Raw genomic sequence first — 19,510 nt, 5'->3', positions numbered from 1 at the left:
ATGATTCACTTTACATACGAACAAAGGATAAATTACACGTGTGAGTTTTTAGAAAAGTCGTATTTAAAGTATTCGCACATTAGCACGTAGTTGCGCAATGTTGTCACAGATAACAATGTTTTGAGTGTAATATAATAACTATTTTCGATTTAATTTGACCCATTATAACTGTAGAGATTATTTAATTGTAGACTTATAAATGTCTAGAGGACTAAATGTTTTTTTGGCATTAAATATGTCTATGTTTTGACGTCTTGCAAGTTCTATTTCTTAGTAGGTAGTTCTTATATTCAGACAGAAGATGATTTCAAGAAGTTGCATCATATTTTGTAAAAATATAATTTCCTAATGAGAATTTTTCAAATGGGGTCACTTCCTATCTCACTTGTACAATGTCGTAAAACAACTTACAACGACACGCTACTTTGAGGCGTGTGTTATTTAAATGTTATTATTATTTGAGTCCATATCGCATATCTCTCTCTGACTTACTAGGTTTGCGTTCAGCGGTGAGGTTCGATTTTGTTATAGAATATCACTGCTAGTGTCTAATATATCCAAAAGCAATGTAAATTGAAAATACTTAATTTTTTTGATATTGTCGAGGCTTCGAAAAATTTAACTTGAACCAATCGATCAAGGTTACCTGTGAGCTTTGTACAGTATCTCAAAAATGTATACATTTTACCACTGATCGTTGTTGAGTTCAAGAATGTAAGATGCAGTACCTAAAAATTATGCTTCTCGACTGGACTAATAATTCTAACCATATTGGACGGTATGTATTTGGTTAAATAATCAAGATCAACTTACCACGTCAGCGTCAATAACGTTATCAACCACGTCCGTCCCACCCTTATCCCTCCAATGTTTTTCGCTGGTTACCGAAAAATTGAAAGATCTTTCGCGTCTTGGACTCAAGAGCACACCGGCTGGAGATCGTCCGTAATTAAATATCTCAAGATTTGTTGTTGAGAATCTATCATTTCCATTGTCAGTTCGTGGGGCGAAAACATCGTCTTCCAAGTCGTCGCTGTCGAAGGTTAAGGCGAGTGGAGGGGAGGACGCTGAGCGACGGCACTGCTGAGGCGTTGAGATCTGCTGTCTTTCTATGTCTGACTCGGAGTATGGACGTTCTGTAACAAGGACATTAATATGAGTCACCGCGTTAAAATCAATTACATATTATAGGAATTCAAACACAATGTTGGTCTATATTGTTGTACGCAATTTTTTTATTTTTTCAATGATAATTATTTTATATCAATAACGTAAACAAATATTATTTACTAATAACTTATTTAAGAAATTCCAAATCGGTTTAATTATTCGTTACATAAATAAATATTTGAGATTTTTTTTTAATAATAATTAATGTAAAACTTTTTATTTTTATCGAAAACTTCGTCAATTTATGCATTTATTTTTTAAACAAATGCAGTAATTCTTTGATAATGTTTCCGCTATAAAATTCGCCTCAGAAAAGTTAATTTTGTTATATTTTTTTTGTATTTTATATAAAATTCCCATTTTTTAAAAATATGTAACATTAATTCTTTTTAATTTTATTTTATTGATATATATTCTTTTTAAACTTCACAATATGATTATATGATTGCCGTACAGATACAGTCGTATGTGGACCTTTGCCAATGGCCGCAGACTTAACATCCGGGTAAGAATCTAATTAGTTTTTCAAATGACTTGTAATTGCTTTAATATACAAATATCGTGAGAAAATAGAAATGTTCTGTGACATGCGTAGGCATCAAACGAGAATACTAAACACGTTGTCTGTATAAAACTAAAATATCTGTAGCTGTATTCCAATTCATACTTAAAAACCAACTGCTGTTATAATAATTTGTATAGACATTATAAATGCCCACCAATAGCTCTTCTAGAACCAGTTTCAAACTAAAAACTTAAAAAAAAAGTAAAACATTTAATAGCTTGGAATCGATTAACTTGATTGGAAAATGTCTACAGTAGCGGTTAGCTCCTGGCGACTGTACGGTGAGCAACATTAATATAAATCCATGGGAATCTGAGCGATATTGCTTTGTAAGAGATTTCAAAATGGTATGAAGTATAACATTTATTGTAGCACTGTAATTGCTATTGGTAAGATTTATTACTAAAATATCTTAAATCACATACAAAGAAGTGTAATTTTAAATAATTTCAAGAGATATATTTATGTATGAGATTTAGTTAATTACAAATCTTGAATTCTAATATAAATTATTTAAAGCATTTTTTTATAAACATAATTGATTCAAAATGATTGTTTTTATATTATTTATTTACTATGTAAAATTTATGTATACCTATCGACTCGAGACTAATAAATTAATACGATTAAATAAACTGAGATTTTTAAAAGAGAGAATTATGAGAAGCTTCCATTATAAATTTATTATATGTGGTTGATTAATTAAAACTTGGTAATTCGGTCTTAAAAAGGCCTTCGAATAATTTAAGCTTAAACTCGCATTGGTTGAATTAAAAATCAAAATCAATTTACATAATACCTCAGGAAGTACCAGGACATCAGAAAGTGAAAGACGTGTCGTTATGACAAATGTGCACAAAAACAAAAAAAAATCAACGGAAGACAGAACAAAGGGAGCAATTTGTTATCAATGAGATCGATGATACCAGTACCAGGGTACCAGGATGCCCGAGGAGGTGAACAGAAAGAAACACAAATTAATAAAATCTTGTGCCGTCCGCAGAAACCCGTTTTGTCATGACACACGTGCAGCGACCGGCCGCTGTGTGAGCGAGAGGGGTGACATACCGTACTATTCTAAAGTGCAACGATCATACTATTGTGGATGCGGTTGATGAGTAACCGCACACTTACGTTTTATGTTACGTAAGAGTGTCCAGTTTGCTAGTTATTGTTTCATGTGTCAACACGCTACGTATTCGAGTTATTATTAGACCATCTCGTGTAACTAAACAGTTATTATTTAATAATGTTATACCATCAAATCGAAATAGTATTTAATTTCAAATAATTGCAATATATTACAAACATTATGTACTAAATAGTCACAGAAAACGTTTAAAGTTAGTATTTTATTGATTTTAGGATACTGTTTTAAAATAATTTAAAATAATTTAGCCATTATTTAAAAATTTTAAAATCAGTACCATTATTATTATTATACATTCATTGAATCTATTTATTTAAGTTACCATAAGCCAACTTGGCAAACTAGAAGAACATTTTAATGCTTTCATTGATCATCAGATTTTATTTAAAATATAATAAGAATTAATTATAAAAACACCTTTCCGGAGAAATCTTTATTTTTCAGATAAAAACTGCACCAATCGTAACATTAGAAAAATCGTTTTATTTGAGATATTTATTACAATATTAATTAAAGTCCAATTATCGATAGAACTGACATTAAAAAAATTTAAATACAGAATATTTTGATTTCAAGTAAGGTTTTATTAACATTGTCAATAGACTAAAAGTAAAGCTGACGAAACGAGTACCGAGAAAACCGGGTTAAAAAGATTATTTCATAATAACCACGTAATCAACTATGTATTTACAATTAAATAATATTAAAATTTATTGCACAGGTAGATCCATCCTATTCTGTCTCAATGCTAGGTTTTTTATCCTTGCTGGATGCGTAGCACAGGTGTCCTAGTCTATAGTAATATTTATTTTATGTATATTCAACTACAATAATTTACAATTTTTTGCTGTCGCATGGATTTTTCTTGTCGTAATTGCGTGTTTATGTCGTATAAGATTATTAAAGTTTTTTTTTTCATTTCTATATTAGACTTGGTTATATTTTTGTAATAAATTATAAATTTTGATTCGCGTAATTTAAAGCTATATTTATTACTTTGCCACGTGAAATACTTCGTAGTTTGCAATAACGTTTTTTTTTATTGGACTATGAAACGTTCTATTTTCAAAATGTGTTCTTAAATAAATATAATTATTGTTTTAATTTACAGAGAAAACTAAAGTTTTGCTTAAGAAGTAAAGATAATGTATGTAATGTGATATAATAAAGCCTCCTTTACTTTCGAGGATTGCATCAGGAGAAGGAGGAACTCATCGTGGTGGACGCTGCTCTAATGCGGGTTGGTTTCACCAATGTCAGTTTCCTCATGATATTTTCATTTACCATCGAGCAAACTATATACACAAACACTAAGCACATGAAACCTCAGTGCTAAACGAATTTGATCATGCAATCTTCGGTTAAAATGCACGCGTTGTCAATATAAAATATTATTTTGCAATAGGTCTATAAAGTTTTATTAAATCATTAATATAAAAAAAAGTTAGAAAAATTCTAAGGATGTCTTATCAAGAGGCGCATTCGCAATAAAATGATTCTAAAATCGATCCGAGATATTACAAGAGTAATGGGAAAATATATCCCATTAACCTAACACGACAGTTATCTAGACAGACGAATTACACTAATTCATATACATCTTATAAAAACCTCGCTTCGACCAGCCCTATTTCATCACCTGACTTGCGGTACTTTGACTTGCTAATACCTATGTAATCCTAGTAGTAATGAATGACCTAGGACTTCCTAGGTCCTAAGTCTAGGTTGTAATTTATCAGCATTTCATTGCGGAGATACGGCTGTAATGAATGATATAGCGATTTCATAGAATGATTCGTTATTTAATATTAAAATTATATGTATCTATCATTAGTATTGAATTTCTTTGTATCTTGAAAATTAAAAGGTAATATGAGTAATTTAATCCTATGCCGCTTACTCGGGCAATTTATTAGAAACTAATATGACTTATTTCGATATAATAACTCAAGATGTTATTGTTAAATTGTAATTACTTGGGCTTTAAGCAAAGCTGGGTAACACACACTTACCAGATATTTGAAGGTTTGAAGAGTGAGCTATTGTAACCACAGGCACAAGGGACGTAACATCTTAGTTGCCAAAGTTTGGTGTCGCATTGGTGATGTAAGGATTGGTTAATATTTCTTATAGCGCCATTTTGTATGGTCGATAGTGACCACGTATACAAGTCTATATATATACCTATGTATATCATAAAATAAAATTGAAGACTTTAGTAAGAAATATTAACTAAACCTTACAACGATGCACCACTAACCATGGGAATTTATTTGTGTACGTATTTACTGATTCACATATCACTTAAACCAGATCACACGAGTACTAAGTATTTCTTCGGGCACTATTGTCTATGTGCGGTGGTGACCACTTATATCATTTGCCTGTCAGCCTACTTATTATCATAAAAAAATGTCTCAAAAACTAACCTAAATTTGATTGCAAACATATAGTTACTCGAATTTATATTATGTTTAGATATCAGAGCGAAATTTAGAATAGAACATTTTAATAACGAGCTTAATAAAACTGGTGATATACTAATATTAATGATAGAAACAAAACTAGGAACGGCATTAACCTAAATATAAAAAGAAGATCAATCAGAAGTGTATACAAACTAGTAAACTATTATCAAAGAAAGTGTAATACGAGCTAATAAAATAAACCGAATTACACAACAAAATCTCCAGTACTTAGTAAATATAAACACGAAGGTACGCATTAAACGCTCAGCTCTGTGATCGGTCAGTTTATGACCCCATAAATCAAGTATCGATTGGAGATTGTTCCCGTCAAATACGATGTGTATTTGTTGATTAGGTTCACTATTCTGTCGTAGGTCAAAATTTTATTCATTTCAAGTTTCACTTTTAAAATTTCTTTTGACTATGAAGCCCAGATACTTACATAGTAATATTATACCTACTTATGATGGCTTAGTAGCGTTTCCAAGTAGGAAACTTAAAATTAATCAAGAAATTAAAAAAACACTAAGTATATATATTTTTTAATTTCTTGAATAATGATTGACATTATCATCGAGACAAGAAATGCGATCACTCGAGTATATTTTCGGTAGCTTATAATCAAGTTAGGCAAAAATAAGGTTAGAATATATAAAATTCTACTGAAATTGAAACATTGTTATTTTAACGTTCAGTTTTAAATATTTCTTTATTATTAAATAACTCACGACTAATGGTTTTTGAATTTATTTGGTACCATAAACTTAATTTATTTCCTTGAAACCTTCAACCTAATAATGAATATGACGTAAATGTTATATATAAGAATCCTGTTTATTTGGTATCTGATCTTATGTTTAAATAAACAGTCGACAACAAATCTGACTGAAGTAATACAATTCTTTTACAATATTAAAATAAATTAGTTGATGATGAGAAGGGAACGTAGCGTAATAAACTTTATTGGCTCTGCAAAGCAGGCTTAAATCAATTTACGAGATTATATCAAATTTCACATCACAAACGTTTCGAAATATAGAACTGAAAACAGTCAAGAAACACACACTGATCTTTTCCGAAACTCAAATTACATGGGATTGTTATTTAAATAACATTAAATAATTATTAATCCAATAACCAGTTATATAGTACCCAGTGAACAAATAATGAGATTATCGTCGTCTTATCTATCAAAATTCAGTTATCAGAAATTCCCACAGATCACGTTTCGATCACACAACGTTGAACAATACTGAATGGAATTAATCACAGAATGATTTGTCATTCCATTTGGTCAAACCTTTCAACCCTTTCCACGAGACCAACCAATGACTTAACATAAAAATTGAAATTACATCAAGTGGTTAATTAAATAATACCTGTATCAACGATCTCAAAGGAGGTACATAAATGAAACGAGGATTAGGACGGTCCATAGACATCGAATGGGAGAGAAATAATTAAAAGGATATTGGTTCTTTTGTTTCTGATAATGAGAAGTTAGTAGGATATAAATCACCTGATAGTAAGTTCATGTTGCATTATGGGGTACTAAATGTTCTTTTCAGGCAATTTTTTTAATGCATGTGTTCTCGTCAAGCTTTATCTATGAAAAATTTTCTTTAGTGCGCCTAGTTGATATACATTTATTTTAAAAATGGAACAGATTTACGATAAGAAATCCATGTTTTTTTTTCAGTGCACTCTAGCTTAAGACATTTGTTACTTTGTTTCTTGTGGTACTCGTTCATAATCTCACTTCACTTTAAGGTCCAGTACCAAGCATAAAAAAATAATTGGCGCTTTTTTGGACATATGTGGTGCTGGAGTGTGGTGACTGAAAAATAAGAAATAATATAACTTAAGTTTCTGCTAAGAATTTTTCTTTCAGTAAAGATTTATACATCTTTATTATTTAGTAATAAAAAAGGAATATATTTGTATTAGTAGAGAGATCTATACGTTGCCCTTGTTTAACCGAGTATTAAACTTCGTGTTCAAGGCTCAGGCTGAACCAAAGGGTAGGCACGTTTAAATCACAATAATTATTTGTGCAGTCACAACTGGTTTTAACAGTTACACGGGCGGACAAGATGAGATTAAGTATTTAACAACAATTAAGATGACGAGCCAACTGGACTGAATTGGACTTATAAATAGAAATCCAGTTGACCATAGAGATAAATGCTCTTAATACTCGAAGATTAAGAGTTATAATATTAAATCTTCTTCAGTGACGTGGCTTAAAACAACAATAATATTCATTTGTAATGTATCTTTTCTTCTTTTTACATAATATTTAGATGACTTGAAGAAAGCAGCAGATAAAGATTAGCTAGATACATTCTTATTTCTGATATATTTGTAATATCAATATACATTATAAGCTTATATAATACTTAACGTTTTTGATTGAATCAAACTCAAACGATTCTATTGATATCGCATGAACAAAAATACTCGAAGAAACATATTACAGATATGAGATCAAAGACATGTTCTGATAGAAAATGATTAACAACACTTAAAAATTGATTATTATATGAAACAAAAATACTTCAAGCTATATGACTATGTAAAAATTCTCTGTTTGAAATAATACTTCTATTTGTGTACAGTATATATATTATTGTCAAAAATTGAATTCATTTGAAAAATGTAAAACAAAAGTTCAAAATTTCATGAAACAAAAACTTCAATCATTCAGTAGCTTTATGAATAACACAAGTAATTATTGTTACTGATTTCTCAGTTCATTTTGAAACTCGGTCGCGTTCGGTTGTCTCTCATTGTATGCAAATACTGTAGAACCAAACTTATTAATTATTGTAGCTGCAAACGACAATGAATAATGATTTTCTAGACGCCATCAACAGACAAAGCAAGTGTTGAAAATCAAATGTATATGGCATTGTAATATGCTTTCGTTATGTTTATGATAATAAACATATTTAAAACACTCATAAATACATTTGTCTGAATCAATTAACTTTTCTACAACAAGTTTATCAAAAAAACTTAAAGAGGGGTGCTACAGGGAATATTTTTGATGCAATATTGTTCCCTAACGTACATGTAACATGTAAATTGAATCTATTATTATTTTTACTAAATGATTTTATGAAAACGTCCGTAATTCTTAAGTATGTATTTAAATATTCAAATGAGGTTTTCATTACTCAAGAGATAGGAATAATGTAAGTGGACGATTACCCATAACGGTATAACAAAACAAAAGTCATCTGGCTACCGTACTACGCCTCTTTCAAATGATAATTGCCTTAGCGATCATTACGTTCGACATATGACAGAAACAGTCAGTATATTCTATTCGAAACTTGCTTTAAGTTTGTTTTAAAATTGTAGTCGTTAATATCCTTCACTTTTTCATTTTTCTGTTAACATCTTTGGCGTGTAAAGTAAAGTCTTTTAAACCAACGAACTAATCGGTTTATGGAATTGCGCTTGGAAGTGTGTCAGCAATACACTCGCAATTCGGTTGTTATTTTAGGTATTTTAAAAGGCTAATGAAAAAGACAGGTTAAATGTTTCAGATTTTTTATTTACCTAAATCACAGCCCGTATCTTTAAAGGAAATTTATTGATTACCAACAAGTTCGCCACAGAGTCGGCTTACAAATTTTTGGCATTTTATTGCCACTTAAATATTTTCGGCCCGTATTGGAACGTCAATTCCGGTAGCTGCGGTTTCGGACCACAGGTCTTATGTGTCCATTTTATCGTCATTTCAAAGGACTAATAAATTTTTATGCGATTATGGTGGTAAATCGGCAAGCCTATGTTTTTCATATAAATCAGTTACAATTGTACAACTTGTTATGATAGCATTGTTGCTTTCTTGTCGTTAGCATCTCAGATGCTTACGTTTATTTTAATTCCATTATTATCTTAAATATTCTTCTAAACCAGTTGAATTATTAATTTCGATGGTTATCTATGCTTATTGCGGTTCGGTTGGGTTTTACGACGGTTATAAAATACAAAAGTATGAGTCTATGTTGTGATTTGTGACGTGTGTCAGCTCGTGGGCGAAGCGGCTACCGTGGATTAGGGATGCTTGTTTACAAATGTCGATATTCATGTAGCTATGAAATGTGAAAGAAACAATTGACAGTATCAAATTTAAAACAGTTTTATATATGAATTCAAACAAACAATGTATTAAGAAAATATAATTGTCGTTTCAATCATTGAAGATTATTAAAGAAATTATAATTTAGTAATGCTCTTAATTTATTATCTACTTTGTAATCTTCATACTTTAAACAGTCAAACACTTCATTGATTTATGATGACGAAATTAATGTAAAAAATTCTACGAACCAGTACCAACTGATAGCAAGTATCAGTATGATGATGCTTTAAACTATAAAATTTTACAATCTTATCATTATTATATATATCGTAAAACGTAAACGACTACTTACTGTATTCGTACCTACTTCTTCAAGAATATTTTTTGCATGTATAGAATTTTATTTTAAAAATAACACAAAAAAACTTTGTTTTCACTGAATTCTCTAATTGGAGCTGCAAAATGCATGAGACCTACTAACGAGTTGAACTTTTTACACAAACAAAAAAGTCGATAAAAACCGAACCATCGACAACGTATCACAAATGCGCATCACTCGAGGCCAGTGACCCAAAAAAGAATAAGATGATATTTTATTTTCGAGATACAAGTACTATCGTGGCATAAATTAAAGGGTTTATATTTTCTCTCTTTCTTGTACCACGTGTTTGAGATGCGAGCAAGACTTAGCGAGGTAGGGTCTGAAGAAACGTTACACTTTAAAAATTTTGACCTAAGAGCCAGTTTTATACTCACTCAAATAACGTAATGTTTTAGATACAATCATGTTTTCTTTACCTACTTTGTTACTAACTAAAATCTTTCTCACTCAGTGTTTATATATAATGTAATATGAGAACTGTCTATTATAAAAGTTTGTTTTTATTTTGATTTATAAACGGGTTATTTGATGATTTTTAATCAACGCAACGTTGTAAGAAAATGGGAGTTCAGATGCTATGACCCTTGTGCTTGTAGTTACACCGGCTTTCTTACTCTCCAAGCCGGAACACGACAATAATCTGTATTGCTGTTTGTGACAGAATATCTGATGAGTGGGTGGTACCTATTACCAATTAAATGTTACCCAAAAGTTACCAATTTTACAGCAATTAGTAGAAACATAATGTTATATATTTATCTCTTTCTTTAACTGTATTATGCTAATCTGTAAAAGTGACAGTATTTGTGCTGTCCGTACACAACAATGCCACGATTATTACCGTTCGGTTACGTATAAACTGGTCGACTGCTGGTCTTACGCGTTGCTTCTGTGTGTGTAATCGTTTTCGTAAAACGTACTCATGTTTGTAAGTGTGTGTATATGTTTTTTGTAATCTGATAGAGCTTGATAGACCATATTACGTTTGAAGAAAATTGTTCTTTATTACAAATCAAATGAGATGAAGTAAATAAATCCCTAATGCAGGAATAGATTAATATTCCTCACAGTTTTTTATATACATATTATTTACTTACATTATAATTTTATAAGTACTATGTCTTGTAAATATGTCGCTGCTAAGTTTCTCTCCCTCCGTTATCCTCTTGAGAGGAAAATAATGCAAAGAGTTTATACATATGACAAAATGTTCATCCATAAATGCTATATATGAATTAAAAAAACAAAATCAGGTCGTGAAAATTTAATGGTACTTGCCCGACTTTGTTATCACAACATTCAGGTTCCAGTTCTAACTTATTAACCTAAAGATTAAATCATAGATGAGCCGAGTATATTTTAACATTATTCACTGACAGAACAATTACCACCTCCCTTCTATATATCATAAGGTGGTCACCACCTGACCTTCATAGTCCGCTAGGTTGGATCGAGATCCATTGACTAGGAACAAAATGATTGATCAATCATCTTGTTCCATGTGTTTCCCAATAATTGATACTTTTTTTGATGTCGTATAGTTAGAACTGGTAAATGGGCCTGATGGTAAGGGGACATCACTGTCAACACTGTCGGTGCTGTAAGATACATCCAAATCACGAGAGTGTACACGCTTCCAACTTCCAGAATCCGGGTTGGTACTGAGAATTTGCAATAAGAAAACCTTCTATATCCTCATCGGCTGAACCTGGGGCTTGACATAGGGATCTGCCGCCACTAGACCAACGAAACAGTCTCTAAAACGTGTTTAACTGAACACGTTTTAAACAAATTTCATAAGTACAGTAAAAATATAGTAAAATTATTGTAGTTGTGGCATCGCTCGCACTTAAAGGGTTGGTTGTCTGGTGTTAGGCATAAAAAGTAGACTATTTCCTTCCTTGGAGTTCAAGCTTTTTTTCATACAAAATTTAATCAAATTCTGTTCGACGGTTTGGCCGCGAAAGAGCCACAGACAGACACATTCAGGCAGAGTTACTTTCGCGTTTATAATATTAGTATACATAATATTAATTTAACATATAAGGCAGTATCATATGTAAGAAAATATTATTCGCTAGGTTCCATATATCATCGTTTTACACAGCATGTGGTGTGTGTACTCCGCCTATAAATCGACTATGCCGATTTTAAACGGGTTTTCTTTAGACTATTACGAGTAATACTGCAATTTACTTTGTTAAGGTATATTCTAGACTATTTAATATAATAATAAGGTTGTCACAGATAATTAATTTATGATGGCAATTGACAATTTATTAATGTATTTTATTTTAAATATTTGACAGCATCACATACATTACTCTGATCCCAATGTACGTAGCTAAAGCACTTGTGTTATGGAAAATCAGATGGTGGTCACGCAAGAGCTGAGAACTTTACAAAGTTCCAACTCAATCGGATACTCGTTGCGTGGACGCAGCGAAAACAGACATATATAAAGTATTAGTTATTCTATATAATATAATAAACGATATATTTATGACATAAAAATAATTAATTTCAAACTTTATTATAATAACACGAATTTAAGACTGCATAAATTTTATTTTATCGTCTATAGTTCTTTTTTACTGCAGTTCTATTTTGAAATATGTTTTTTTTTATCATTAATGTACAGTCTCCAAATTTTCATTTAGTTTAATCTAAAAAGTTTGCATACTTATTAAAAATATTAATTCGAAAGTAATCCTGAACTTTGATGCACTTCACGAGTCCGTCGTGTATTTGTGTATAAAATAGATATATCGATATATAAACCCTAATAATTACATTTTTTGAGAAAGACATACATCAGGTCCACTTTCATTTGTTTTTTTATTTATTCGAAAGAATAAATCAAATATACTAAATATTTGAAATTATAGTTTAAATAATTTAAAAATAAATGAAGTTTCCACTAAAAGCAAATAATTTAACTGTAACAAAACTTTATTAATAATGAAAGTTAATAAACATAAGTGTAATTATTATTTATTGATTAACAATAAACATAATAAATGAAAATTTTAGTCTAAAATATATCTAAATGCAACAGATTAATCCAAAAAGGCAAAGTAACAAAACGAAATAAAAAAACCGTCACGAACATAGGCTAGGGAGAGGAAAAGAAAAAAAAACTATAAACAAGTTTAACGTTTATTTTGGTTGCATCTCGCTCACTCTCGTATCATTTTATTATACCTATCTCTTTCACACGGGCCGAGCGCTGGACACCTGTGCTTTAGCTTCCCTCAGTACCAACGACCTCAAATATACTTAAGAGACTGACGTCTTATCCTACCATTACAGAACATTCAATTTTGTACCTTATCTTATCTTATTAAAGTGTAATATTGCTTGTCAATGTTATAATTATAGATGCGTTATTTTTCGACGTAAAGCAATCATTGTCGTATCCCGATTTGATTCCAAAAGCTCAATTTTTTTTTTGCTTTTATGCGTAAACTAATGCCTCGTAATAATAATGAAAATGGTACACCTGTTCCTTTACTAATCCTATTGTTATAAACTAAATGTAAGGTAAATTGGGGTACGTATTTCACTACAGTGCGAATTTGTGTTTTTTTTTTTATAAAATAAATAGGCAAAGAAACTTACACATTGTATTTTTTGTTGTATTTTTTTTTTGATTGACTGCCAATATTACTGTATTCTGTTTACCTTATATTGTATGTCCATGTAATTAATGTTTATTTATTTTTACGTTGTAATAAGGAACATGTGGATCTTTAGTGAAATGTAGAGCTATAAAATGTTAGAAGTAGCAGGATTAAAATCATTTGCCTGTTCTGAATGTACGTGCACTATAATTACACTCACCAAGCTTAAAAAAATTAATTAATTTATAGTTATGTTTTTGTAGTTTAGATGAACCCACTTCGAGGGGTTAATTAAAAAGAATTGCCCGTATCCTTTCCCGATACTTAAACTATCTTCATATAAAACTTCACCAAAATCGATTTATTAGTTTAAGCGTGAAGAGGTAACACACAGAGTTATAATATTAATATTAGGAAATAAATAATATTGTCGAATGTGTGTCGTTTTATTTTATATTACTTGTAGAGTCAGGTCCCTCCTCCCTCACTGCTGGTTAAATGCCTGCTATCCCATAGAAATATATAAAACATAGTATATATACATATAACACAGTGTAACGCTAGGTATTGCTCGTTTGAATCGGTACCCGTGATCATTGAGATCCATAGTTTCTTATCACTCGGCCATAAATTCAATTCTGTTAAATTGAGAAAAAAATAGACAAAATGTAACTTAAAATCACATTTATACTTAAATCCCTGGATAGATGTAATTTTTTTTTTTAAACTAATATTATTTAAGGTAAGCGCACAAATGAATCAAATTTTAGTATTAGTATTTAGTAAACGTTAGTTCCGGAGATTAACTCCTACAAACAGACAGACATATTTTACCTCTTTATGATATTAGTATAGGCAATGACAGTATTCTTAAGTTTACTCATTTATAATCTTTTATAATTTTATTGATAAATAAAGTTACTTCATAGTTAGGCTCTTACAGCTTTTATTTTAATTCTTATAATCTCCACAGTCGTGTAATCTCTCCATTATTTAATTGACTTTGGTAGTTTAATCCCACATCAAAATTTTGTATAACACTTGGTGGTAGGGTGCACCCACTCATCGGATATCTACCGCCAAACAACAATATTGTTGTGACCTGGTTTGAAGTTTGAGTGAGTCAATGTAACTCCAAGCAGGCACAAGGGACATAACATCTTGGCTCCCAAGGTTGGAGAGACATTGGCGATGTAAGCAATGGTTAATATTCCATACATCGCCAACAGCGCCAATGTCTATGGGCAGTGATTACCACTTACCACCAGGTGACCCATTTGCCCGTCCATCTATCTATATTATAAAAAACGGTAATGCAATCTCCTAAAATCGTATTTCTCAATGTCTGATGTATCGAAGCAACAATCACAAAATTATCTTCATTCAAAACAAGCATATGGATTCGCGTGTGAAACATATATCATAAACTTATGTTGCTTCCAATCATATTGATATCCTACAATAAAGAATAATATTATTATAATAGTGTTCCGTATCATTTAACATTGTGAAAGCTTTTGAACCACGTGTTTCGGAGCTAGCAATAACATACGTGTAGAATAATATTGATACGACTTACCAAATAGATTACATGAAGTCGTCATACTTTTTAAATTCTCCTTATAATATCTAATTTGACATTATTATTTTATCTAAACTATTGAAATAAATTCGTTTCTTAATAATAATGACTATGTTTATAAAGTCTGTTTCGAGTTTATTGAACACAAGTTGCTTTTATATGCTTCTATTTGTCGCACGCTGCTTCGCTGTCGTTTTATAGGTTGGTCGTAAGGAGTTAAGGATAAAAAGTATGTATATGTCCTTTTTCGTAATTCAAGAATGCTACATACAAAATTTTATCGAAGGGTTTAAGGTTTGGACGTGATAGAGTAACAGATAGACAGACAGTGTTACTTTCGCATTAATAATATTAGTGTAGATTAATATGTGATTATTGAATTCAGTATGTATACATATCGCCAGTGAAAATGAAAAAAGGCTAAAACGCCATTTTTTTACTTTTAACAAATGAGGTTTAAAGTTAAGTTCGTAAACCTCAATTTCCAAAAGTAACACTTAGGTACTTATTTCTTCCTTTTCACTGATTTTGTCAACCAATTGAAAAGAGTAACAATCAAAGTTTCCACTGGGAGCTTCCTAAGACTAATTAATTAAGTTTTATTTATGTTAATTTATTATAATGTTTATACATAATATAATAATATTTTAATAGTTTTAGTGATATAAAAGTCGCATGGGATGAATATAAATAAAATCTCACGATAACTTATATATCTGGGCTATATATTCTTATATATATTACATGATCTTGGTTAGTTATATGTTAATATTGTGTGTTAGTGATGAATCAGGTCATTCTTATTATTTATTCAGATTATAACGACCTCATCCCTGCTATTACCATGTATCCTATTCGACTAGGGTATCCATCCGTCGGTGTTACACCAGACGTATTTTTATATTCTTTAAAAACCGCACAATTTACACGCCTGTATAAAATAGTGTCTATTTTTTAATAAGCAATAAAATGTGTCTTTTTTGTGTATTATTATATATTAATTCGGAATGACATATCCGGGGTAAAGCTCAGGAACCCAGTAATTTCTAGTTTCATGTCCTGCGTTATTGTATTGAATGATGGCGACACTACATTCAATACGTAATGCACACCATTATAGACACAATGACTATTGATGTCTATAGTATTGTGTTACATGAAATGTTTTACATGTGTGTAATTTGAATATTGTCGGGTTTCTTGGGTTCCGTGTGAAGAGGCTTGAAGTGGTTTTTAAGTAGGATTTTACTGGTAAATATTATGGTTATTAATACGATATTGATTAAATTTATTAAATTTTAACGAACAGTTATTAAATGATATCGAAATAATTTAAGCCATTCTTGTGAAGACAGATAGTTAATTTATGTATTGTAACCAATAGGGCGGCTTCTTTTTTTAAATGTTTTGGGAATATAAACAAGTGAATGGGCTATTTGATTGGATTAAATACTAACTAGTATTTAATGACACGCACACATTGTCTGCCTATCTTATTGTCTATCATAAGGACTCTCCCTTAATTTATGTTTTTAAATCATCTTATTTTATTATGAAATATCTACTTTATTATGTATATCTTTACAGCCAGCTATGTGGATAGAACACGAGTATCCAAGGTGTATTCTGTAAGAATTGACTTCTAGTATCACTCGTAAAGTGTTCACAACCGACTCCTATAAATTTTATAATTATACGATAATCAATGTCAAATCGAATTTGACATTTCAGTGTTTTCTGCGGTGATTTTCGAGTTTTCGAGTTTTCCTCACAGAATACCTGTACTGAACCTTGTACACGATAATATTCGTACTTGATTGATTCGTGCTACGATTGTAATAATGCACTTTTATAATCTCACGTTGGCATATGAAACCGTAAGAGTAACTTCATTGTGTATGTTATGTATGAATTATTATTAGCAAGAATTTATTTAGTATTAAAAATTATTTAACTCATATCGTTTGGTTTCATCTACATAATCTTGATAATGTTAGTATCAATATATGTACCTATGTGTGCGTGCGTGATTTTTTTTTCCGCTTTATATGTATATCTTATATGGATAAGTTATTATTATATAACGTCACCTGATTATGTTTACTATTAATTGTATTAAAAAGTTACACAAACACGTGTAACAATGAGATTAATGGCTATTAAGTGCGAGTATCAAAATTGCATATACTAGTTTTATCTATACTCTGTCTCTGTCTCTCTCTCTCTCTCTCTCCTGTGCATTTATTATTCTGCCTTCCTAGTCTTTTGCTTCCACTTCGCTCTATTTGACGTGTATCCAGTAACATTGCAGGAACTAAGATACTAATATTATAAATTCGAAAGTAACTCTGTCTGTCTGTTGCTCTTTCCCGGCTAAATCAATGAACTGAATCTGATGAGATCTGTTATGCAAGCATGAACTCCAAGGAAGGGCTTAGGTTACTTTTTAAGCCTAATTACCTAACGACCAATTCCTAAACAGCGAGCGAAACGTCAGTCAAAAACTATTAAGATAATTTGTTATAAATCAAAAAGTATCCAAGGCTTTAAATATTCAAGCAATTAGTCACAAAAACATCATTCGCATTGACCGCTCGTCTCTTTAAATCGCGCTGTTAGTTATTGTTGCAGCTGAGAATAGAATCTAAATACGCCATATTGTAACGTCACTGATTCACTTCGAACGCTTAAATAATTACATATGTTAATTATACAAAGTATTTTATGCATATATCATGTTTGTCGTTAAGTATAAATCTATGCACTAAGTACTTACTCACATTTGGACGTTTTACGCACACTAAGACACTTTGATATGGAGGGGCGCGTCTTAGTTGGTGAATTGATCTATATATGTATTCATAATACAACATAACATATTTTATATATATTATATATGTACAATTTATATTGTTATATTGTATATACTCATAGTGAGGACTTAGTTATGTCTGACAAATTAGCTGTGTATGTATGTCTTACGTAGTAGTATATAATTACAATTTTAAGTAAAAATTTTTTTTTTGTTTTTATATGTTACAGTTCTCACAAATATTTAAGGCTTTTGTCTACTTTCTTTATTTGACACTGTCAATATTTATTTTATATGAATAACGATACTTTAATTTAAAAAATATATTATCTTATTTTTTTTGTTATATTGTACAAAGACTATTTAAATATGGACTTTCAAAATATTTTTAATAAAAGGACATCCAGATGTATTTTCGAAGCGATGAGTCTTAAGTAGTAATGTTATAGAAACATAATAAGGCTAAGGTAAATAGTGAACTAAGCGTATTCGCTGACGGGGAGCTCGCTAATGCGTTCATTTTGACACACCGTCTGAAATTGATTAATTGTTGCGACTTATTTGTTCGTTTTCGTTTCAGCATTTACGAATATTGGGGATGCGCTTCGGGGAATACTTTAAATAGATCAATTTGCTAATGAGGTGCAATGTTAACGTTGTGTGTGGGTTCGCTTTTTTTTTTTAATTTGATTGTTATGAAAATCTATGAAAGAGTTCTAAACGATTCGTCCTAACAATGACTGTATTGATTTGAACGGATGAGCCTGAATATAAATTTGAAAGAAATATACAAAAAAATACCTAATATTTTGAATATCAAGATATTAAAACAATATTAATTAAAAGGAAGAATATAATTTATGGAATATTAATGCATCTTTATTAATGTATATTTATAAAAAAATAATGTCGCTGGATTTTTTTTTAATGGCTAAATTTTTTTTTTTTTTGTGTATTAAAATTAGACCATTAGCATGTGTATATTATATAGTAAATATGAACATTTTGTATTACTATATTCCTGTTTAAATTTGAATGAGTCAGTGTGTGAAATTGCATCATAAGTTACATAGCAACGAACTGACCGAAGAAATGGTTCATAAATGACCCGGTATAAGAACTTGTCAAATGTGTTAAAAATGAAATAAAATGATATTTTATTTTTTATACAAATTAACGTCATCCAAACACTATTACAGCAATAAAGCTACATCAAATCACGCAAGTGCGTTCCACCCCTTAATTTTTCATTGCATAATGTTATTTTGATAATAATTTTCTCATACTTAACCGATAATCAAAAACGACGAATCCCTGTATCCTCCCTATATCGTCCATTCATATTCAAATCGACGAATAAAAATTCGAAATCGCTTTAGAAAACAATCAATTAGATTTAAAATTCGGCTGTCAGCGTTCTTTGCCCACGTAGTAAAATATTAAAAAAAAAAAAAAACATTTGTCATCCACACTATAATCATAGTATCTTCGTAACAATATTCAAAAGGTATAAAAACGTCATTTCATATTCGGAAGCCGGGGTGAGTTTTTTTATTTTCTCATAAGTAACAGGTTACTAAATTATGCGTTTCTGTGTTCTTGAATAATTTAACGTGTAGGGGTGTCCTTTTAATCTTATAATTCTTATTTCTTTAGGTGATT

General features: G+C 30.4%; 1 protein-coding gene across 2 annotated transcripts in view; it reads right to left on the bottom strand.

The window, feature by feature from the left end:
- LOC113401615 (uncharacterized) overlaps positions 1-19,510 on the bottom strand; it is a 252,847-nt gene that overhangs the window by 33,009 nt on the left and 200,328 nt on the right. For both annotated transcript variants that reach the window (XM_064217974.1, XM_026641593.2), the window contains one exon: positions 814-1,136. In XM_064217974.1, coding sequence (XP_064074044.1) covers positions 814-1,136 — 323 coding nt within the window. The remainder of the gene's footprint in view (positions 1-813; positions 1,137-19,510) is intronic.

Source organism: Vanessa tameamea, chromosome 20, assembly GCF_037043105.1.
Source record: "Vanessa tameamea isolate UH-Manoa-2023 chromosome 20, ilVanTame1 primary haplotype, whole genome shotgun sequence".
Classification (NCBI taxonomy): Eukaryota; Metazoa; Arthropoda; class Insecta; order Lepidoptera; family Nymphalidae; genus Vanessa; species Vanessa tameamea.
Note: the sequence above shows the minus strand (reverse complement) of the source record. Positions and strands in the feature narration are given on the sequence as shown.